This window comes from Capricornis sumatraensis, chromosome 1, assembly GCF_032405125.1.
Source record: "Capricornis sumatraensis isolate serow.1 chromosome 1, serow.2, whole genome shotgun sequence".
In the NCBI taxonomy this organism is placed as follows: domain Eukaryota; kingdom Metazoa; phylum Chordata; class Mammalia; order Artiodactyla; family Bovidae; genus Capricornis; species Capricornis sumatraensis.
In genome coordinates, this window is record NC_091069.1 from 44,819,984 (window position 1) to 44,841,044 (window position 21,061).

At 38.3% G+C, this 21,061-nt stretch overlaps 1 protein-coding gene across 1 annotated transcript in view; it reads left to right on the forward strand.

The window, feature by feature from the left end:
• Nucleotides 1–21,061, forward strand: part of WDPCP (WD repeat containing planar cell polarity effector) — a 284,886-nt gene that overhangs the window by 87,890 nt on the left and 175,935 nt on the right. Inside the window, exons 11-12 of the mRNA XM_068966787.1 lie at nucleotides 15,281–15,469; nucleotides 19,707–19,830. Coding sequence (XP_068822888.1) covers nucleotides 15,281–15,469; nucleotides 19,707–19,830 — 313 coding nt within the window. The remainder of the gene's footprint in view (nucleotides 1–15,280; nucleotides 15,470–19,706; nucleotides 19,831–21,061) is intronic.

Sequence of the window (21,061 nt, forward strand, 5' to 3'; positions counted from 1 at the left end):
ATTTGAAATAGCTCAACTGGAATTCCATCACCTCCACTAGCTTTCTTTGTAGTAATGCTTCCTAAGGCCTACTTGACTTCACATTCCAGGATGTCTGGCTCTAGGTAAGTGATCATACCATCGTGGTTACCTGGGTTATTAAGGCCTTATTTGTACAGTTTTCTGTATGTTTGCTACCTCTTCTTAATATCTTCTGCTTCTGCTAGGTCCATTCCATTTCTCTCCTTTATTGTGCCCATCTTTGCATGGAATGTTCCCTTGGTATCTCTGATTTTCTCAAAGAGATCTCTAGTCTTTCCCATTCTATTTTTTCCCTGTATTTCTTTGCACTGTTCACTTCTGTAGGCTTTCTTATCTCTCCTTGCTATTTTTTGGAACTCTGCATTAAGATGGATATATCTTTCCTTTTCCCTTTTGCCTTTCACTCCTTTCCCCACTGCTGGTAAGGCTTCCTCAGACAACCATGTTGCTTTTTTTGCATTTCTTTTTCTTGCTTATGGTTTTGATCACCACCTCCTGTGCAGTGTTATGAACCCCCCTGCCTTAGTTCTTCAGGCACTCTGTCTACCAGCTCAAATCACTTGAATCTGTTTGCTACTTCCTCTGTATAATCATAAGGGATTTGGTTTAGGTCACACCTGAATGGCCTAGAGGTTTTCCCTACTTTATTCAATTTAAGTCTGAATTTGCCAATAAGGAGTTCATGATCTGAACCACAGTCAGCTCCCGGTCTTCTTTTTGCTGACTGTATAGAGCTTCTCCATATTTGGCTCCAAAGAGTATAATCAGTCTGATTTTGATATTGATCATCTGATGATGTCCATGTGTAGTGTTGTTAGAAGAGGGTATTTGCTATGACCAGTGTGTTCTTTAGGCAAACCTTGGCAAAATGAAGCCTTTGCCCTGCTTCATTTTGTACTCCAAGGCCAAACTTGTCTGTTACTCCAGGTGTCTCTTGACTTCCTGCTTTTGCCTTCCAGTCCCCTATGATGAAAAGGACATCACTGCCTAAAACATCTCATTCTATTCAGCCTTGCTGTGATTACCTTAAATCTAGACCTTCCCTATTGTACCATGATCAAGCAGTGGCCCTCTGTCTGTAATGGTCTGCCTTCCAGTCTTCTCCACCTACTGCTCAATTAATCCCCTTAACTGCCACCAGAGTGCACATCTGTTCATAGATTTGGCTTCCCTGGTGGTAAAGATTCTGCCTGCAATGCAGGAGTCCCTGGTTTGATCCCTGGGTCAGGAAGATGCCCTGAAGAAGTGATTGGCTCTCCACTCCAGTATTCTCCTTGGATAATTCCATGGGCACAGAAACCTGCTAAACCTGCTAGGCTACAGTCCATGGGGTTGCAAAGAGTTGGACATGACTGAGTGACTGACACTTCCACTTTTCTCTTTTCTGCAGCTTGAAATCCTTCAGTAGTTAATAAGCCCTGTCTGTCTCCCAGGCTTCATCTCTCAGCTCTGCTGCCTTAGGAGCTTCCCAATCACAGCATGTACTCTCACACTCCTCTTTCCATAGTGTGATTATTCCATCTACTTAGAGTGCTCCAACAATGTGCTTATAACACCTGCAAAGTTAGGAAAAGGTTAAATGTCCAAGTGGTGATATTAAACAAATTAAAGCTAACTTCTTCCCTCTCAGAGGATTTTGAAAATCATGGGCAATATTACATATGTATCTGTCACTTCATCTAAACAGCAAGTAATATGATTTTTTCTCAGAACTTTTGTAAGAAGTAAGTGTCTTTAAAAGAGTTACTTTTAATAAGTTATTTAAAGTTTACTTTACCAACGTGGTAATTGGTGGCCATTTATTGCTGGAAGAAAATGTCAGGTACTTTATTAGATGCCTAGTCATCTTAAAACTGGATCTCGTGTCATTTGAGATGGATTGCTGTTACAGACAGCATTCTGCTTTCTTCATACAAAGATGATGACAGATTTTTAAATCAAGTTTTTCAAGTATAATTTACAAATAAATTATACCTATTTTAAATGTATAGATGAATGAGTTTTGGCAAATATGTATATCCTCATGATTACCAGAGACTGTTGGAGGGCACAAAGCATTGTGTGCCCAAGGAACCAGGAGAAAGGAGAAATGACCCCACAAGAGGCTGAGCCAGACCTGCCTGTGAGTGATGCAGGGTCTCCTGCAGAGGTGTGTGTCAACAGTGGCCTGCTGTGTGGTCCTGGGAGGGGCATGTTGGCAAAAGTCCGTTTGGAGGTCACATTTAGCCCTAACATAGAGTCTGTAGTCTCAGGATAGGGTCACCTCAGGCCAAACAACTAATGGGATTGCGGGGACACAGCCCCACCCATCAGTAGAAAATTGGATTAAAAATTTACTGAGCGTGACCCTGCCCAGCAGTCCAAGACCAAGTTTTCCCCACAGTCAGTCTCTCCCATTCAGAAGAGATTCTGGCAATGCCAAAGAATGTTCACACTACCACACAATTGCACTCATCTCATACGCTAGCAAAGTAATACTCAAAATTCTCCAAGCTAGGCTTCAACAGTATGTGAAGCGAGAACTTCCAGATGTTCACCTGGATTTAGAAAAGGCAGAGGAACCAGAGATCAAATTGCCGACATCCGTTGGATCATTGAAAAAGCAAGAGAGTTCCAGAAAAACATCTACTTCTGCTTTATTGACTACGCCAAAGCCTTTGACTATATGGATCACAACAAATTGTGGAAAATTCTTAAGAGATGGGAATACCAGACCACCTGACCTGCCACCTGAGAAGTCTGGTCTTCAGCCCCATGTACTAGGGGGGAAGAAGTACAAATATTCATGACATAGAATACTACATAGCAATTTAAATTGGCTTTTAAAGATTATCATCTTCAATTACTAATGATTATTCAGTTTACTTCAGTCACTCAGTCATATCTTTAAGACCCCATGGACTGCAGTATGCCGGCTTCCCTGTCCATCACCAGCTCCCGGACCTTACTCAAACTCATGTCCATCGAGTCGGTGATATCTCATCCTCTGTCATCCCCTGCTCCTCCCGCCTTCAATCTTTTCCAGCATTAGGGTCTTTTCTAAGAAGTCAATTCTTTGCATAAGGTAGCCAAAGTATTGGAGTTTCAGCTTCAACATCAGTCCTTCCAGTGAATATTCAGGACTGATTTCCTTTAGGATGGACTGGTTTGATCTCCTTGCAGTCCAAGGGACTCTCAAGAGTCTTCTCCAACACCACAGTTCAAAAGCATCAATTCTTTGGCATGCAGCTTTCTTTATAGTCCAACTCTCACATCCATACACGACTACTGGAAAAACCAGTAGTCTGTGAATCAAGGTAAATTGGACATGGTCAAGCAGGAGATGACAAGAGTGAACATCAATATCTTGGGAAACTAAAATGGAACAGGAATGAGTGAATGTAATTCAGATAACCATTATGTCTACTGTTATGGGCAAGAATCCCTTAGAAGAAATGAAGTAACCCTCACAGTCAACTGAAGAGTCTGAAATGCAGTACTTGGGTGCAACCTCAAAAATGACAGAATGATCTTGGTTCGTTTCCAAGGCAAACCATACAGTATCACAGCAATCCAAGTCTGTGCCCCAACCAGGAATGCCGAAGAAGCTGAAGCTGAATGGTTTCTATGAAGACCTACAAGACCTTCTGGAATGAATACCAAAAAAAAAACAAACCGATATCCTTTTCAGTGTGGGGGATTGGAGTGCAAAAGTAGGAACTCCAGAGAGACCTGGAGGAACAAGCAAGTTTGGCCTTGGAATACAAAATGAAGCAGCACAAAGACTAACAGAGTTTTGCCAAGAGAATGAAGTGGTCATTGCAAACACCCTCTGCCAGCAACCCAAGAAACAACTTTACACGTGAACATCAGATGGTCAATACAGAAATCACATTGATACATTCTTTGCAGTTGAAGATGGAGAAGCTCTATAGAGTAGGCAAAACAAGACCTCTAGCTGACTGTGGCTCAGATCATCAGTTCCTTATCACAAAATTCAGGCTTAAATTGAGGAAAGTAGGGAAAACCACAAGACTATTCAGGTAAGACAAATCCCTTATGGTTACACAGCGGAGGTGGCGAATACATTCAAGGGATTAGATCCTCAGGAACTACAGACAGAGGTTTGTAACATTGTATGGTGGCAGTGACCAAAACCATCCTAATGAAAAGGAAATGCAAGAAGGCAAAGTGATTGTCTGAGGAGGCCTTACAAATAGCTGATAAAACAAGAGAAGTGAAAGGCAAAGGAGAAAAGGGAAAGATATACCCATCTGAATGCAAAGTTCCAAAGAATAGCAGTGAGGGATAAGAAAGCCTTCTTAAGTGAATAAAGCAAAGAACTAGAGAAAAACAATAGAATTGCAAAGACTAGAGATCTCTTCCAGAAAATTGGAGATACCGAGGGAACATTCCATGCAAATATGGGCACAGTAAAAGAAAACAGCAAGGACCTAAGAGAAGCAGAAGATATTAAGAAGAGGTGCCAAGAATATACCGAAGAACTATACAAAACAGATCTTAATGACCCAGATAACCACAATGTTTCGTCACTCACCTAGAGCCAGACATCCTGGAATGTGAAGTTAAGTGGGCCTTAGGAAGCATTGCTACAAAGAAAGCTAGTAGAGGTGATGGAATTCGAGCTGAGTTATTTCAAATCCTAAAAGATGATGCTGTTAAATTGCTGCACTCAATATGCTAGCAAATTTAGAAAAGTAAGCTGTGGCCACAGGACTGGAAAAGGCCAGTTTTCATTATAATCCCAAAGAAAGGCAGTGCCAAAGATTGTTCAAACTACTGTACAGTTCACTGATTTCACATGCTACCAAGATTATGCTAAAAATCCTTCAAGCTAGCCTTCAGCAGTTCATGAACTGAAAACTTTCAGATGTATAGCTGGATTTAGGAAAGGCAAAGGAACCAGAGATCAAATTGCTAACATCCACTATGTCATAGGAAAAGCAAGGGAATTCCAGAAAACTATCTATTTCTGCTTCATTGACTACACTAAAGTCTTTGACTGTTGATCACAACAAACTGTAGAAAATTTTTAAAGAGATGGGAATCCCAGACCACCTTAGCTGCCTGCTGAAAAACCTGTATGCAGGTCAAGAAGCAACAGTTAGGAACAGATACGGAACAATGGACTGTTTAAAAATTGGAAAGGAGTATCTCAAGGCTGAATATTGTCACCCTTCTTATTTAACTTCTGTGCAGAGTACATCATGCAAAATGTCGGGCTGGATGAATCAGAAGCTGGAATCAAGAGTGCTGGGAGAAATATAAGCAACGTCATATATGCAGATGATACGACTCTAATGGAGCTTCCCAGATGGAGCTGGTGATAAAGAACCTGCCTGCCAGTGAAGGAGGCATAAGAGATATGAGTTCAGTCCCTGAATTGGGACGATCCCCTGGGGGCAGGTATGGAAACCCACTCAAATATTTTTGCCTGGAGAATCCCATGAACCGAGGAACGTGGCAGGCTGCAGGTCATTGGGTCATACAAATTTGGACAGGTCTGAAGTGACTTAGCATGCACACACCGCTATAGTGGCACAAACTGAAGAGGAACTAAAGAGCCTCTTGATGATGTTGAAAGAGGAGAGTTAAAAAGCTATCTTAAAACTCATATAGTCATATAGTCTTTATGGACCTATATAGTTATATAGGAACTATAGTTATATAGGTCCATATAGTCATATAGGTCCATATAGCCAAAGCTCTGGTTTTTCCAGTAGTCATGTACAGATGCGAGAGTTGGACCATAAAGAAGGCTGAGCACTGAAGAACTGATGCTTTTGAACTGTGATGCTGCAGAAGACTCTAGAGTCCCTTAAACAATAAGGAGATAAAGCCAGTCAGTCCTAAAGGTAATCAACCCTGAATATTCACTAGAAGAACTGATGCTGAAGCTGAAGCCTCAGTACTTTGGCCTCCTGATGCAAAGATATGACTCACTGGAAAAGACTGAGAGCAGGAGAAGAGGGCAACAGGGGATGAGATGGTTAGATGGCATCACCGACTCAATGGTCATGAGTTTCAGCAGACTCTGGGAGATAGTGAAGGACAGGGAAGCCTGGCATGCTTCAGTCCATGGGGTTGCAAAGAGCTGAACACCACTTAGAGACTGAACAACAATGTGATTACCACCATAATCAAGATGTAAAACATTTCCATCACCCTCAAAATCCTCTCAAGCCCCTTTGCAGTCAGTCCCTGCCTCCCTCAAAGCTAAAGCACATTGATCTGTTGTCTGTTATTACAAGTTAGATCTGCTTTTTCTAGAATTTTCATAGAAGTAGACTACTAATTGGTACTCGTTTGTATCTGGCTACTTTCACTCAGTATTAATCTTTGTGAATTTTCCATATTGGTGTGTATATCTGTAAATTTTCATTTACATTATTGAGTAGTATTCCATTATATAGAGATATCACAATCTATCTTCACATGTTGACAGGCATTTTAGTTGTTTCCAGTTTTAGCCAATTTCATTGAAAATGATCTGTTCTTTCATGTACTAGTCTTTGTATGGAGGTCTATTCTGATTTCTTTTGGGAAGAACCGTGGAACTAAGCACTACTCTAAGTTTAATTTAAGAGGAAAATAGTTTGGAGTTCCAGTTACTCCACATCTTCACTACAACTTGGCATTATTGATATTTTTAATTTTAGCCATTGTAGTCAGTGTAGTTGGTGTTAGTTGGGATTTCCCTGATGAACCTTGGAGTTGTTCATCTTTTATGTGCTTATTGCCATATATCTTCTCTGATGAAGTAAATCTTCAAATCTTTTGCCCCAGTTGAACTGGATTGTTTTTTATTGAATCATAAGTTCTTACATATTCTGAACACAAGTTCTTTTTTGGATACTAGATTTTAGGTGCAGAAGTTTTTAGTTTTGATGAAAGCCAGCTATTAGATTTTTTTTTAATTTATGACTTGTATTGTTTGTCTTATCAAAATAGTCTTTGTCTGACCCTTTTTTCTTCTAGAAATTTTATTATTTTAGCTCCTACAATTAGGTTTATTGACTAACTCAAGGTAATTCTTTGTATATGGTGTGAGGTATGAGTTGAAATTAATTTTTAATATGAATATAGCATTCTATTCATACTAAGTCAAACAAGTATAATCAAAATGTCATAAATTTTTTAGTTAGACAAAAATTCATAAGTTTTCTAAAACATATATATTATACATATTTTAAACAAGAGATGGAGTAATTGAAAAACCTAAAGTAAATGAAATCAGAGCACTGAATATGAAATAGAAAAAGTTAAACAAACTAGATAAAAGTAAAAGATCTTCATATAGTTCAGTTGTTTTTGAATATGGCTGATCATTACAAAAATATCTGGAGCTCTGGAGAAAAAAAAGCAATACCTAGGCATTTGTATTTTTCAGAAAACTCCAAAGTAATTCGGATATGCATCTAGATTTTAAAAAGTGACTACAGGTTTTTCTATTAAACTGTAGTTTTGGTGATAATAGAATTCTTTCATTTTTCTGTGGACCAATCATGATACTATGGTATAAAGTGAGTAATAGTTATGTCATCACAATAATAAAACATGTTTATCAATTTTCACAGTCAATAGCCAGACAAAAATAAAAGATAGTTATAGCTGCAAGCCAACAAGGCTCCTGCTTCCAAAATGCAGCAATAGGATAGGCATATGATAATAGTTATAGACATTGTGGGTCAGAGGATAAAGCGTCTGCCTGCAATACACGAGACCTGGGTTCGATCCCTGGGTTGGGAAGATCCCCTGGAGAAGGAAATGGCAACCCACTCCAGTATTCTTGCCTGGAGAATCCCATGGACAGAGGAGCCTGGCGGCCTACAGTCCATGGGGTCGCAAAGAGTCAGACACGACTGAACGACTTCACACACATAGCTGCAAGCCATAATGGGAACATGATTAATCTAAACAATATAAAATCATTACATACAGTTTGGAGGGGTCAAGCAGAGTGATGTAAGTGGAAGTGCTTACATGCACATTTTTCATACACCCAGGTAGTCTATGTTTTTTGGTTGGTGCATTTAATCCATTTACATTTAAGGTAATTATCAGTATGTATGATTGTGTTACCATTTTCTTAATTGTTTTGTATTTATTTTCTGTAGGTCTTTTCCTTGTCTTGTGTTTCCTGCCTAGAGAAGTTCCTTTAACATTTGTTGTAAAGCTGGTTTGGTGGTCCTGAATTCCCTTAACTTTTGCTTGTCTGTAAAGCTTTTGATTTTTCCATCAAATCTGAATGAGAGTCTTGCTGAGTAGAGTATTCTTGGTTGTAGCTTCTTCCCTTTCATCACTTTAAATATATTGTGCCATTCCCTTCTGGCTTGTAGAACTTCTGTTGAGAAATCAGCTGTTAGCCTGATGGGAGTTACGTTGTATGTTATTTGTCATTCTTCCCTTATTGCTTTTAATAGTTTATCTTTGTCAGTTTTAATTACTATGTGTCTTGGTGTGTTCCTCCTAGGGTTTTTCCTGCCTGGGACTCTGTGCTTCCTGGACTTGGTTGACTATTTTCTTTCCCATGTTAGAGAAGTTTTCAACTATTATCTCTTCAAATATTTTCTCAGGTTCCTTCTCTCTCTCTTCTCCTTCTGGGACCCCTGTAATGTGAATGTTGGTGTGTTTAATGTTGACCCTGAGGTCTTTTAGATTGTCTTCATGTCTTTTTATTCTTTTTCCTATATTCTGTTCTATGGCAGTGATTTCCACCACTCTGTTCTTCAGGTTGTTTATTCCTTCTACCTCAGTTATTCTGTTGTTGATTTCTTCTCATGTGTTATTCATCTGTTTGTTCTTTAATTTTTCTAGGTTTTGGTAAACATTTTTTGGATCTTCTTTTGTTTTCTCAATATTCTGCGTCATCTTCACTAACATTATTTTGAATTTTGTTTCTGGAAGGTTGCCTATCTCCACTTCATTTAGTTTTTTTTTTCTGATATTTTACCTTATCTCTTTATCTGGAACATAGCTTTCCACTTTTTCATCCTGACTAATATTCTGTAATATGTTTTTTCTTCTAGCTGCCATGGGACTCCGGTTTTTCTTGCTTCTTCTGTCTGCCCTCTGATGGAGGAGGCTAAGAGGCTTGTGTCAGCTTCCTGATAGGAGGGACTGGTGGTGGGGAAAACGGGGTCTTGCTCAATAAAGCTAATCCAATTATCTGCTGATGGGTGGGGTTGTGCTCCCTCCCTGATAGTCGTTTGGCCTGAGATGACCCAGTCCTGGGGTCTACAGGCTGTATGGTAGGGTTAACCTCCAAGAGGGCTTACACCATGGGGGACCTTCTCGACTTGCTGCTGCCAGTGCCCCCATCCCTATGGTGAGCCCCTGCCGACCCAGGCCTCCACAGGAGAACCTCCAACACTAACAAGGAAATTTTGATTCAGTCTCCTGTAGGGTCCTTTCCTCTGGGTCTTGGTGCATGCAAGATTTTGTTTGTGCCCTCCAAGACTGGAGTCTCTGTTTCCCCCAGTCCTGTGGAAGTCCAGTAATCAAATTCCACTGGCCTTCAAGGTCAGACTCCCTGGGGATTTCCTGTCCCTTTGTCAGACCCCCAGGCTGGGAAGCCTGATGTTGGGTTCAGAACCTTCACAACAGTGGGAAAACTTCTTTGGTATTATTGTTCTATGGTTTGTGGGTCACTCACCTGGTGGGTATGGGATTTGATTTTATCATGATTGTGCCCCTCCTACCATCTCCCTCTGGCTTCTTTGTCATTGGGCATTGGGTATCTTTTTTGGTATATTTTATCCAGCATTCTTCTGTCAATGGTTGTTCAGAAGATAGTTGTAATTTTGGTGCTCTTGCAGAAGGAGATGAACTCATGTCCTCCTTCTCCATCATCTTGAACTGGAAGCCCACTTTAGTATTCTTGCCTGGGAAATCCCACGGACAGAGAAGCTGGCTGCTATAGTCAATAGGGTTGCAAAGAGTCAGACACAGCTGAGCAACTAACAATGGTAGGAGGTTGAGGAAGTCCCCTTCTATTCCTAGTCTCCTGGGTTATGTTTTCTTGAGTGGATGTTCAGTTTTTTTCAAGTGCTTTTTCTGTATTAAAATGATTGTGTGATTTTTCTGATCATATAGTGAACTGATTAGTTTTCAGTTGGTTCAATGACTGTGTATTTGTGGGATAAATCTCTTGTTCATGATATATTATCTTTTTAATATGTTGCTTAATTTGTTAATATTCTGTTAAGGATTTTTGTATTTGTTTATGGGAGGTACTGACCTTTAGTTTTCTTTTTCTTCTTAATGTCTGTCAGTTTTGGTCTCAGTGTAATGGTGATATCATTAAATGCAATAGGAATCATTCCCTCTTATATTTTGAGTTATGTAAAGGTGATATTATTTCTTTTACTGTTTGAGACAGTTTACCAATGAAGTCATCTGTTTTTTTGTGTGTGTATGTTTAAAGGTTTTTAAACTTCACATCCAAATTTAAATAATACAGGATCATTCAGGTTTTCTATTCTTATTTCTTCTTAAGTGAGATTTGATAATTTGTGTCTTTCAAGGAATACATTTCATTTAAATTATATCTATAAAGTTAGCCATGTTATTCACTTACTATTTTTTAATGTCTGTGGGTCCTTTGATGATTATTCTTGATACTGAGAAGTGTATCTTCTCTTTTCCTCCATTTAGGCAGAAGTTGGTCAATTTTATACGTTATTCCAAAGAACCAGCTTTTGTGTTCATTGGCTACTTTTTAAGTTTTTCTCTTTATCACCTTTTAAACAATTTGATTATGACTATATGTTAGCTTTTCCTCTCAATACATCAGTTATTTCTCATGTTAGAAGTATTAGGATATAGACAGACTCAGTAGATTTCAGATATTTTTGGTTGTCTTCAAAATTCTTAAACATTAATATCTACTGCAAAGGAACCACCCTGATTTATGAAGACTTCCAGCACTTTACTGTAGGATCATGAAGACTTTCGGAGAAGGCAATGGTAACCTACTCCAGTACTCATGCCTGGGAAATCCCATGGACGGAGGAGCCTGGCTGCTGTCTGTGGGGTCGCACAGAGTTGGACGCAACTGAAGCAACTTAGCAGCAGCAGCAGCAGCATGAAGGCTTTTGGACAGTAGCATTTGTTGATTCTACCAACACAAAAAGAATAGTAGAGTTTTATTGCTTAGTACAGTGGGGGTGCTGATCTAAGTCGCTTCAGTTGTGTCTTATTCTTTGAGACCCTGTGGATTGTAGCCCTCCATGCTATTATGTCCATGAGGTTCTCCAGGCAAGAATACTGGAGTGGGTTGCCATTTCCGTCCTCCAGAATAGTCAGGGTAATTCCCCAGATTCCTTATCAAGTTGAGTCCTGCTGGTATAGTACAAGGTCTCATTTTTATATGACTTGAAGTTAATATCAATAATTTCAGGATCTTTCTCATGAGCTAATACATTTTTAAAAATTCTGAAACCTATAACTATTTCAGGTAAATGATGATGATGATGATGACAGTAATGAAGAGTTATAGCAGTATATTGTATACTTTACAGATTCCAAATAACTTCACATACATGTTCTCATTTAATTTTATGATTATTTGTATTGAGAAGTTTTTGTAGATTCACTCATACCAGTAAATGTTTGCAGAAGGAAAAAGATGTTACAAACAAATATTGTTTTAAAGCTTAAAAAAAAAACTTAAAAGGTGCTAGTGCTTATTGTCATGTAATTAAACAGAATTTGTTAGTTTCAAAAGAGGTCTTCCATATTTAAAAGATAAGATAAAATTCAAACAGAATGACTACCCCCACCCCCCGCTTTATTTGATGTTCTTATTTCTGTTAGCTTAGAAGTGAATTTTCTTTAGTTATGCAAGAGGACCAATAGAAAGATTAATTCTAATTATTTCTTTACTAATAATCATTTCTTTACAATAATCTCAAAAATGACAGAACGGTCTCTGTTCATTTCCAAGGCAAACCATTCAATATCACAGTAATCCAAGTCTATCCCCCAACCAGTAATGCTGAAGAAGCTGAAGTTGAATGGATCTATGAAGACCTACAAGACCTTCTAGAACTAACACTCAAAAAAGATGTCCTTTTCATTATAGGGGACTAGAATGCAAAAGTAGGATGTCAAGAGATACCTGGAGTAACAGGCAACTTTGGCCTCAGAGTACAAAATGAAGTAGGGCAAAGGCTAAGAGTTTTGCCAAGGGAAGGCACTGGTCATAGCAAACACCCTCTTCCAATAATATAAGAGAAGACTACACGTGGACATCACCAGATGGTCAATACTTTAATCAGATTGATTATATTCTTTGCAGCCAAAGATGGGGAAGCTCTATACCTTCAGGAAAAATAAGACTGGGAGCTGACTGTGGCTCAGATCATGAACTCCTTATTGCCAAATTCAGACTGAAATTGAAGAAAGTAGGGAAAATCACTAGACCACTCAGGTGTGACCCAAATCAAATCCCTTATGATTAGTGGAAGTGACAAACAGATTCAAGGGATTAGATCTGATACAGAGCCTGAAGAAATATGGATGGAGGTTTGTGACATTGTACAGGAGGCAGTGATCAAGACCATCCCGAGAAAAAGAAATGCAAAACAGGCAAAATGGTTGTCTGAGAGGGCCTTGCTAATAGCTGTGGAAAGAAGAGAAGCTAAAGAAAAGCAGGAAAGGATGTACCTATTTGAATGCAGAGTTCCAAAGAAGAGCAAGGAGAGATAAGAAAGCCTTCCTCAGTGATCAGTGCAAAGAAATAGAGGAAAACAATAGAATGGGAAAGACTAGAGATCGTTTCAAGAAAATTAGATATACCGAGGAACCATTTCATGCAAAGATGGGCTCAATAAAGGACAGAAATGGTAGGGACTTAACAGAAACAGAAGATATTAAGAAGAGGTGGCAAGAATACGCAGAATACTATGCAAAAAGGATCTTCATGACCCAGATAACCATGATGGTGTGATCACTCACCTGGAGCCAGACATCCTGGAATGTGAAGTCAAGTGGGCCTTAGGAAGCATCACTACTAAAAAGCTAGTGGAGGGGATAGAATTTCTAGCTGAGCTATTTCAAATCCTAAAAGGTGATGCTGTGAAAGTGGTGCACTCAATATGCCAGCAAATTTGGAATACTCAGCAGTGGCCACAGGAGTGGAAAAGGTCAGTTTTCATTCTAATCCCAAAGAAAAGCAATGCTAAAGAATATTCGAACTATTGCACAATTTGTACTCATCTCATACTAGCAAAGTAATGCTCAAAATTCTCCAAGCCAGGCTTCAACAGTATGTGAACTGTGAACTTCCAGATGTTTAAGCTGGTTATAGAAAAGGCAGAGGAACCAGAGATCAAATTGCCAACATCCTTTGGATCATCTAAATAGCAAGAGAGTTCCGAAAAAACATCTACTTCTGCTATATTGACCATGCCAAAGCCTTTGACTGTATGAATCACAACAAACTGTGGAAAATTCTGAAAGAGATGGAAATACCAGACCTGCTGACCTGCCTCCTGAGAAATCTGTATGCAAGTCAAGAAGCAACAGTTAGAAGTGGACATGGAACAACAGACTGGTTTCAAATAGGGAAAGGATAATGTCAAGACTGTATATTGTCACCCTGCTTATTTAACTTATTTAACATGCAAAATGCCAGACTGGATGAAGCACAAGCTGGAATTAAGATTCCTGGGAGAAATAGCAATAACCTCAGATATGCAGACGACCCTTATGGCAGAATGTGAAGAACTAAGGAGCCTTCTGATGAAAGTGAAAGAGGAGAGTGAAAAAGTTGGCTTAAAACTCAATATTCAGAAAACGAAGATCAAGGCTTCAGGTCCCATTGCTTCATGGCAAATAGATGAGGAAACAATGGAAACAGTGAGAGACTTTATTTTGGAGGGCTCCAAAATCACTACAGATGGTGACTGGAGCCATGAAATTAAAAGATGCTTGCTCCTTGGAAGGAAAGCTATGACCAACCTAGATTAAAAAAAGCAGAGACATTGCTCTGCCAGCAAAGATCTGTCTAGTCAAAGCTATGGTTTTTCCTAAGTCATGTATGGATGTGAGAGTTGGACTATAAAGAGAGCTACATGCTGAAGAATTGATGCTTTTGAACTGTGGTGTTGGAGAAGACTCTTGAGAGTCCCTTGGACTGCAGGAGATCCAACCAGTCCATCCTAAAGGAGATCAGTCCTGAATATTCATTGGAAGGACTGATGCTGAAGTTGAAACTCCAATATCTTGGCCACCTGATGTGAAGAACTGACTCCTTGGAAAAGACCCTGATGATAGGAAAGACTGAAGGCGGGAGGATAAGGGAACAACAGAAGATGAGATGGTTGGGTGGCTCACTGACTCAATGGACATGAGTTTGAGCAAGCTCCAGGAATTGGTGATGGACAGGGAAGCCTGGCATGCTGCAGTCCATGGGATCACAAAGAGTCAGATACCACTGAGTGACTGAACTGAACTGAATAATCATTAGTAATCAAAGATGATAATCTTTAAATGCCAATTTAAAATAAATTGGTATGTGGTATTCTATGTCATAAATATTTATACTTTTTCCCACCAAGTACATGTGGCTGAAGATCAAATGCAACTTAATCTCGTCAATAAGAATTGTTTTACATCAAAATTCTGTCTTTACGTATATACTGCAGGGACTTCCCTGGTGGTCCAGTGGTTAAGACTTTGCCTTTCAATGCAGGAGACGTGGGTTTGATTCTTGATCAGGGAACTAAGACCCCGTGAGGCAACTGAACCCATATGCCGCTCCTAAAGAAGCCATGTGCTTGTGCCACAGCTGCTGAGCCCACGTGCTCTGGAGCATATGCACCATCACTAGAGAAGCCTGTGCATTGTGACGAAAAGACCGCATTTCTCAGTGAAGACCCCCCACAGCTAAACACACACACACACACATACAGTAGAGGCCTAAATGACATATGGGAAATTCAGTTAGCTATTGTGATTTACCTAAAAGTTCTCACATTTATTCATTTTTAGTCTAAACAGTTGATTATATAGAGTAAAAAGTTTTACTATATGGTGAATGGTAAGCATAAGCAAGATGGAGTTTGTAGGTGATACTTGAAGATTTGACCACAGTGCCATATATGACTATTGGTCCCCCCAAACCCCACGTTTCAAGCTCGTTATGCAAGAAAAGATCACTGTTTTTTTTTTTTTTTCCTTTCTAGAAAAGTTAAATGTTTTTGTTATTTTTATTTTTAAATGATTCACTTGATTTTATATATTTTTGTGACAGGTATCTTCACACAAGGACACCTGGGACTGGTAGACATCATCTTCCAGTATATTCACTATGATGAGATCTATGAGGCAATAAACATCCTGAGTAGTATGAACTGGGACAGCCTGGGCTATGAGTGCTTTATCAGCATGTGTGCCATTGTAAACCATCTTCTTAGACAAAAGCTCACTCCAGAGAGAGAAGGTCAGATTTTAAATATATTTCATAAGTGAGTTTTGTATATACATGAAATATATTTTATTGAGTTGGTTATTTTTTGAGGATGCTTTGGAGATGCTTTGGAGTTGTATTACTGGAACTTAAAAGACAAAAATATTTATGCCCTATTAAACTGACAAAATCAGGTATCAAATAATTACTCCTATATGGTAACTTATTGTATAGTATTTGTCAACATAATAACTTTTTTGTGTATACTTGTGTTGGAACTCACAATGAAGTCATTGCACATTTCAGACTAAGTTCATATGTAAAATATGCTCAGATTTTAAACTTTGATGAGGAATTTCATGTACTTTCTAGGGTTTGGAAGACAAAGGGTCCTAAACAAAAATCCTTATTTCTCCTTCACTTTAAACAGTAGTATTTCTCACATCCCAAGTTCTTTGTCCAGACAATAGACTTTACCGCTGATTGTGTGTGTTTGTATTTGTGTGTGACAGAGAGAGAATTACAGCTTAAGTTGTTCTTGTTTTCATTCTAACTTAGACTTCTAATCCCCCTCCTCCTTCTGGCTGCTTGGATTTCCTAACCTTCTGTAAATAAGTAATTTTGTCCATAGGATCTCAGATGTGTATTTGCAGAGAGAGATGAGACACTATAACCTCTCCCCCCCCGAAAAAAAAAAGGGGAAAAAAAAGTGCCATGTGGAATAATGAAATCAGTTTTTATATTTTCCAGTATATATTATTTTTATTATGAGTAATTTATTTACTTAATGTAAAACACATCTAAACATTCTTGAATTTGTATCTTTATTTCAAATGTTTGTGATTAACATTTACATTAATAGTGGGAAACCATGGCCAGTGAAGACGTTGCAATAGGTGATTTACAAAGTAAAGAAAACAGGAAATATGTCAAAAAGCCTTTATTGGAGAGCTTTTTCCCTCACTGTTTTCTTTCCATATTTATAGATTTTCTTATTCTATTTTTTCAATAGGTGATTTACAAAGTAAAGAAAACAGGAAATATGTCAAAAAGCCTTTATTGGAGAGCTTTTTCCCTCACTGTTTTCCTTCCATATTTATAGATTTTCTTATTCCATTTTATTACATTTCAAAGTAAACATGGTAGATAGTATTCTGTACCTAACCTTCTTTTTAGTAATTTTAGAGAAGAATAATCAGTAGAGCACCTGACCTGCCTCTTGAGAAACCTATATGCAGGTCAGGAAGCAAAAGTTAGAACTGGACATGGAACAACAGAGAGGTTCCAAATAGGAAAAGGAGTACGTCAAGGCTGTACATTGTCACCGTGCTTATTTAACTTATATGCAGTGTACATCATGAGAAACGCTGGGCTGGAAGAAGTACAAGCTGAAATCAAGATTGCCGGGAGAAATATCAATAACCTCAGATATGCAGATGACACCACCCTTATGGCAGAAAGTGAAGAGGAACTAAAAAGCCTCTTGATGAAAGTGAAAGAGGAGAGTGAAAAAGTTGGCCTAAAGCTCAACATTCAGAAAACGAAGATCATGGCATCTGGTCCCATCACTTCATGGGAAATAGATGGGGAAACAGTGGAAACAGTGTCAGGCTTTAGTTTTTTCGGCTCCAAAATCACTGCAGATGGTGATTGCAGCCATGAAATTAAAAGATGCTTACTCCTTGGAAGAAAATTGTGACCAACCTAGATAGTATATTCAAAAGCAGAGACATTACGTTGCTGACTAAGGTCCATCTAGTCAAGGCTATGGTTTTTCCAGTGGTCATGTATGGATGTGAGAGTTGGACTGTGAAGAAGGCTGAGCACTGAAGAATTGATGCTTTTGAACTGTGGTGTTGGAGAAGACTCTTGAGAGTCCCTTGGACTGCAAGGAGATCCAACCAGTCCATTCTGAAGGAGATCAGCCCTGGGATTTCTTTGGAAGGAATGATGCTAAAGCTGAAACTCCAGTACTTTGGCCACCTCATGCGCAGAGTTGACTCATTGGAATAGACTCTGATGCTGGGAGGGATGGGGGCAGGAGGAGAAGGGGACAACAGAGGATGAGATGGCTGGATGGCATCATTGACTCGATGGACGTTAGTTTGAGTGAACTCCGGGAGATGGTGATGGACAGGGAGGCCTGGCGTGCTGCGATTCATTGGGTCGCAAAGAGCCGGACACGACTGAGCGACTGAACTGAACTGAACTGAATCAGTACGAACATGTTCTTTCAAAAAGTCTGCATCATGAGGCTTGGCCTCAACTCATAGGAGGCCCATAGTATTTATTTAATGTTAATTGAATGTGCTTTTTGGAGGTAGTCCAACACATCTATGGAGATTCCAGTGCATCTGCAATGAGAAAATGCCTAGCACATGCTTGACCCACATTAGGTACTCAATGGATATTAGTTAAAAATAAAAAGAAGAGTATAACTTCAGAATTTGGGGGCTCTAAGATTACTGTAATATTTTCTCAAGTAGTTATTTGTTAGTATTGGTATACTCTCAAGATTAGGTAGATAGCAGGATCCCTAAAGAAAGCCTGTTGTGGTAAGCCTAACCCATGTAAGAGATCATAAATTTACAGTTGAGGAAATATGAAGACAACAATATATTGACTCTTACTCAGAACACCATGAAATTGTTAGCACCTTAGTGAATTTGTGTTGTATGATTCCTGTGTAGTAAGTAAGATTATTAGGGAATTCACAAATGGGTATTATCAGGTTCCTGCCTTAATAAAAGATATTATCAAGGAACCATATTGGGTGGATAGGGAAATAAAAAATTTGTATGATACACTAGGCTATTAAAATAAACTGCTTTCATGATGCTAGGTTATCAGAATATGTACATTTTAAGTAGGTGTATGCATTTTCCCCCAAGTAATTGCAAAACACTTTTCTAAAACATTCACAGTTCTCTGTTGAGATTTATTCTATCTGAATCTAACAAATTTGACATGGTAATTTGTTTCCTTTTATTAATGGAGCCCAGTGAGCTCTTTTATTTGTAGCTGGCACTGTGGTTATCTTCAAGATCTTCATTTCTGCCTCAAACATCAAGCTGGGCTATCTAATGAATCTGTAACTGTGCTGGGAGCTACAAGTATTCCATTGTAGGCTCAAACATTTCAGATGTACGAAACATGCTGTCAAGAAAACAAGCAATGGCAAGAGAATCTGGCTTGTTTTCACAATGGCATTGCTGTATTCAATTTTAATCTAAATTGACTGCTGCTTTGAAAGAAAATACCCCCAAAGTTCATCTTACTTTACTGTCTAGATCTGAGATTAAAAAAAGAAATTACTAGCAGCTTAGCAAAGTCCATAGCAATTACTCTGATGAGGTATTTAATACTTTCAAACCCAAATATACCTAAAAGAGTTCTGCTAAATAAGGAATTGTTTATTCAACCTAGTGCTAGTAGTGCAAAAAAAAAAAAGAAAATCAGTGGAATCCTACTGTGAGCTGTATTCTCATACAACTCTCACCATTATGGTAATTATATATTTCCCAGTTATTTCTTGGAGGTAACACAACCCCACTGGCATGTCTTGGCAAAAGTGTAGATTAGACAAAAAGTGCCCTTTTCTCCCAATCACTAGCCCTTTGGCTTATCAAACCTGCTCTCCGGTCCTTCTTTCCTATCAGGAAGTCAGTTGACCAGAGTAGATTAGCATGGGATCCCTCCCAGGGATGTTAGCTTTCACCCTTGGACAAAACCAAGGGTATTGTGTTGTTTAGGACAGTATTTAGGAAATGGAGGGGGATTTTTGATCTTTAAGTTGTAACAAAGAAATATTATTACTCCAATAAGTCTTTTCTATTTGCCTTATTTTTAAAGATATTTCTAAGACTGACTTCAATGCCTAATGTAGTAAGACTAGTTTTCTCCTTTCAGCTAAAGAGAGTAAATGTTGTGTACACTGAGTTGATTTTACTGGAAATACTAGTTTCAAACTGTGTTACTCTGATGAGTCACTGTTTTAATTATCCATTTGTGGTGAGAGGTTGATTCATTATGGATTTCTTCAGTTGTGACAGCTTTTTGTTGCTCAGAGTCATTGTCAGCTTTGCTTCAAGTGAAAGTTTATACACAGGTTTGTTTTTGTACCGGCTGTCATATTTTAATTTCATCTTTTCCTGCAACAGGCTCACATTTCATCCAAGTTTGCAAAACCTGACTGACTGCAAACATGAGTATTCTGTTGTAATTGAAGGAGTTTCACTTGTTTTAGTGCTGCTATGTTTGAATTCCACAGCACAGCTTGAGGCAAGCCTTGGAACCTTCTATGCTCCAACAAGACCACTCCTGGATACGACTATATTAGAATACAGAGACCAGATCAGCAAATATGCAAGGAGATTCTTCCACCACTTGCTCAGGTAAATGATAACTTCGGATTAATTAGTGTCAGACTAATTACCTATTTAAGGAACCATCTTCTTTAATTAGAATATTCTGAAATATGTCTGTCTCTTTTCTAATAGTCTGTCCCTTAAGAGAAAAATAAATAAGCTCTTGATATTCTTTTGTTAATTTGTTCTTGTTTTCCTATTAAGGACTATACTGGAGTATCATTGAGGTCTTTTACATCATCAGTACACTTGAATAAAACTGTACCTTTAATATGAAAGCAAAAATTACCAGCTTTGTAAAGTTGTTTTAAAAATATAAATTGTACTCTTAAGAACAGAGAAATGTTCAATTGCAGCTAAAATAAATGTGCTAAAAAGTTATAAGACAGTCCGCTGGTTTGCTTTACTTTCAGAATTACTATAGAGAGATTTGTCCATTGTTTTCCTATATAATGTAGCAAGTTGCTAGCTTCACTGAGTCTCATTTTCTCGCCTTTAAATTCCTTTAATTCCTTTAGTCTTACGGATTATATGAAAAAGTAGGTAATGTCAAGAAATTACTCTGAGACAGATGCTGTAGAAGTTGAAGGAGAAGAATACAGAGCATATTCTCTATATATAAAATGAAAAAAATGAGTGGAAGATGAATGGATGGATGGAGATAAATAACTAGCCAGTTACTTTAGGGATACACCTAAATATATCAATGCTGGAAGTAAAAACAGGGAAGTGTTTAGAACAAAATTTAGGATATTGTGAAGCGGGTTAAGAGACATATGAGAGAATAAGCCCATGGGAGCCTCCAAGGTATTAGTAATATTCCTTTTCTCAAAGTAGTGCAGTATATATCAAGGTCCATTAAAAAGTATTATTCTTTCAGCTGAAAGTATACATTTTGTATACTTTAATATATGATATATTTTATAATAGAAAGTAATAGAATTTCCAGTTACTATATCCAGTCAAACTGGGTTTCAATTTTACTTCTAGTGTACTCTTAACTGTTACAGTTCTTTTTAACTCAGGAAATTTCTGAGTTTATCAATTGACAAATGAGTAAACTATTTATAAAGTGGCACTTTGATCTCTACTGAACAGTGAAACTTTGGAAAACAGTCTTTTTAGAAGCTAGAAATGTTAATATATTTTATATGTTATGACCTACAATTGAATGTTGCCTTTTTATCTGAATGACTTTGGTATATTCCAAGAGACCCTTCACCCTAAATGAAGCAGTGTTCTATCTATAAACATATAT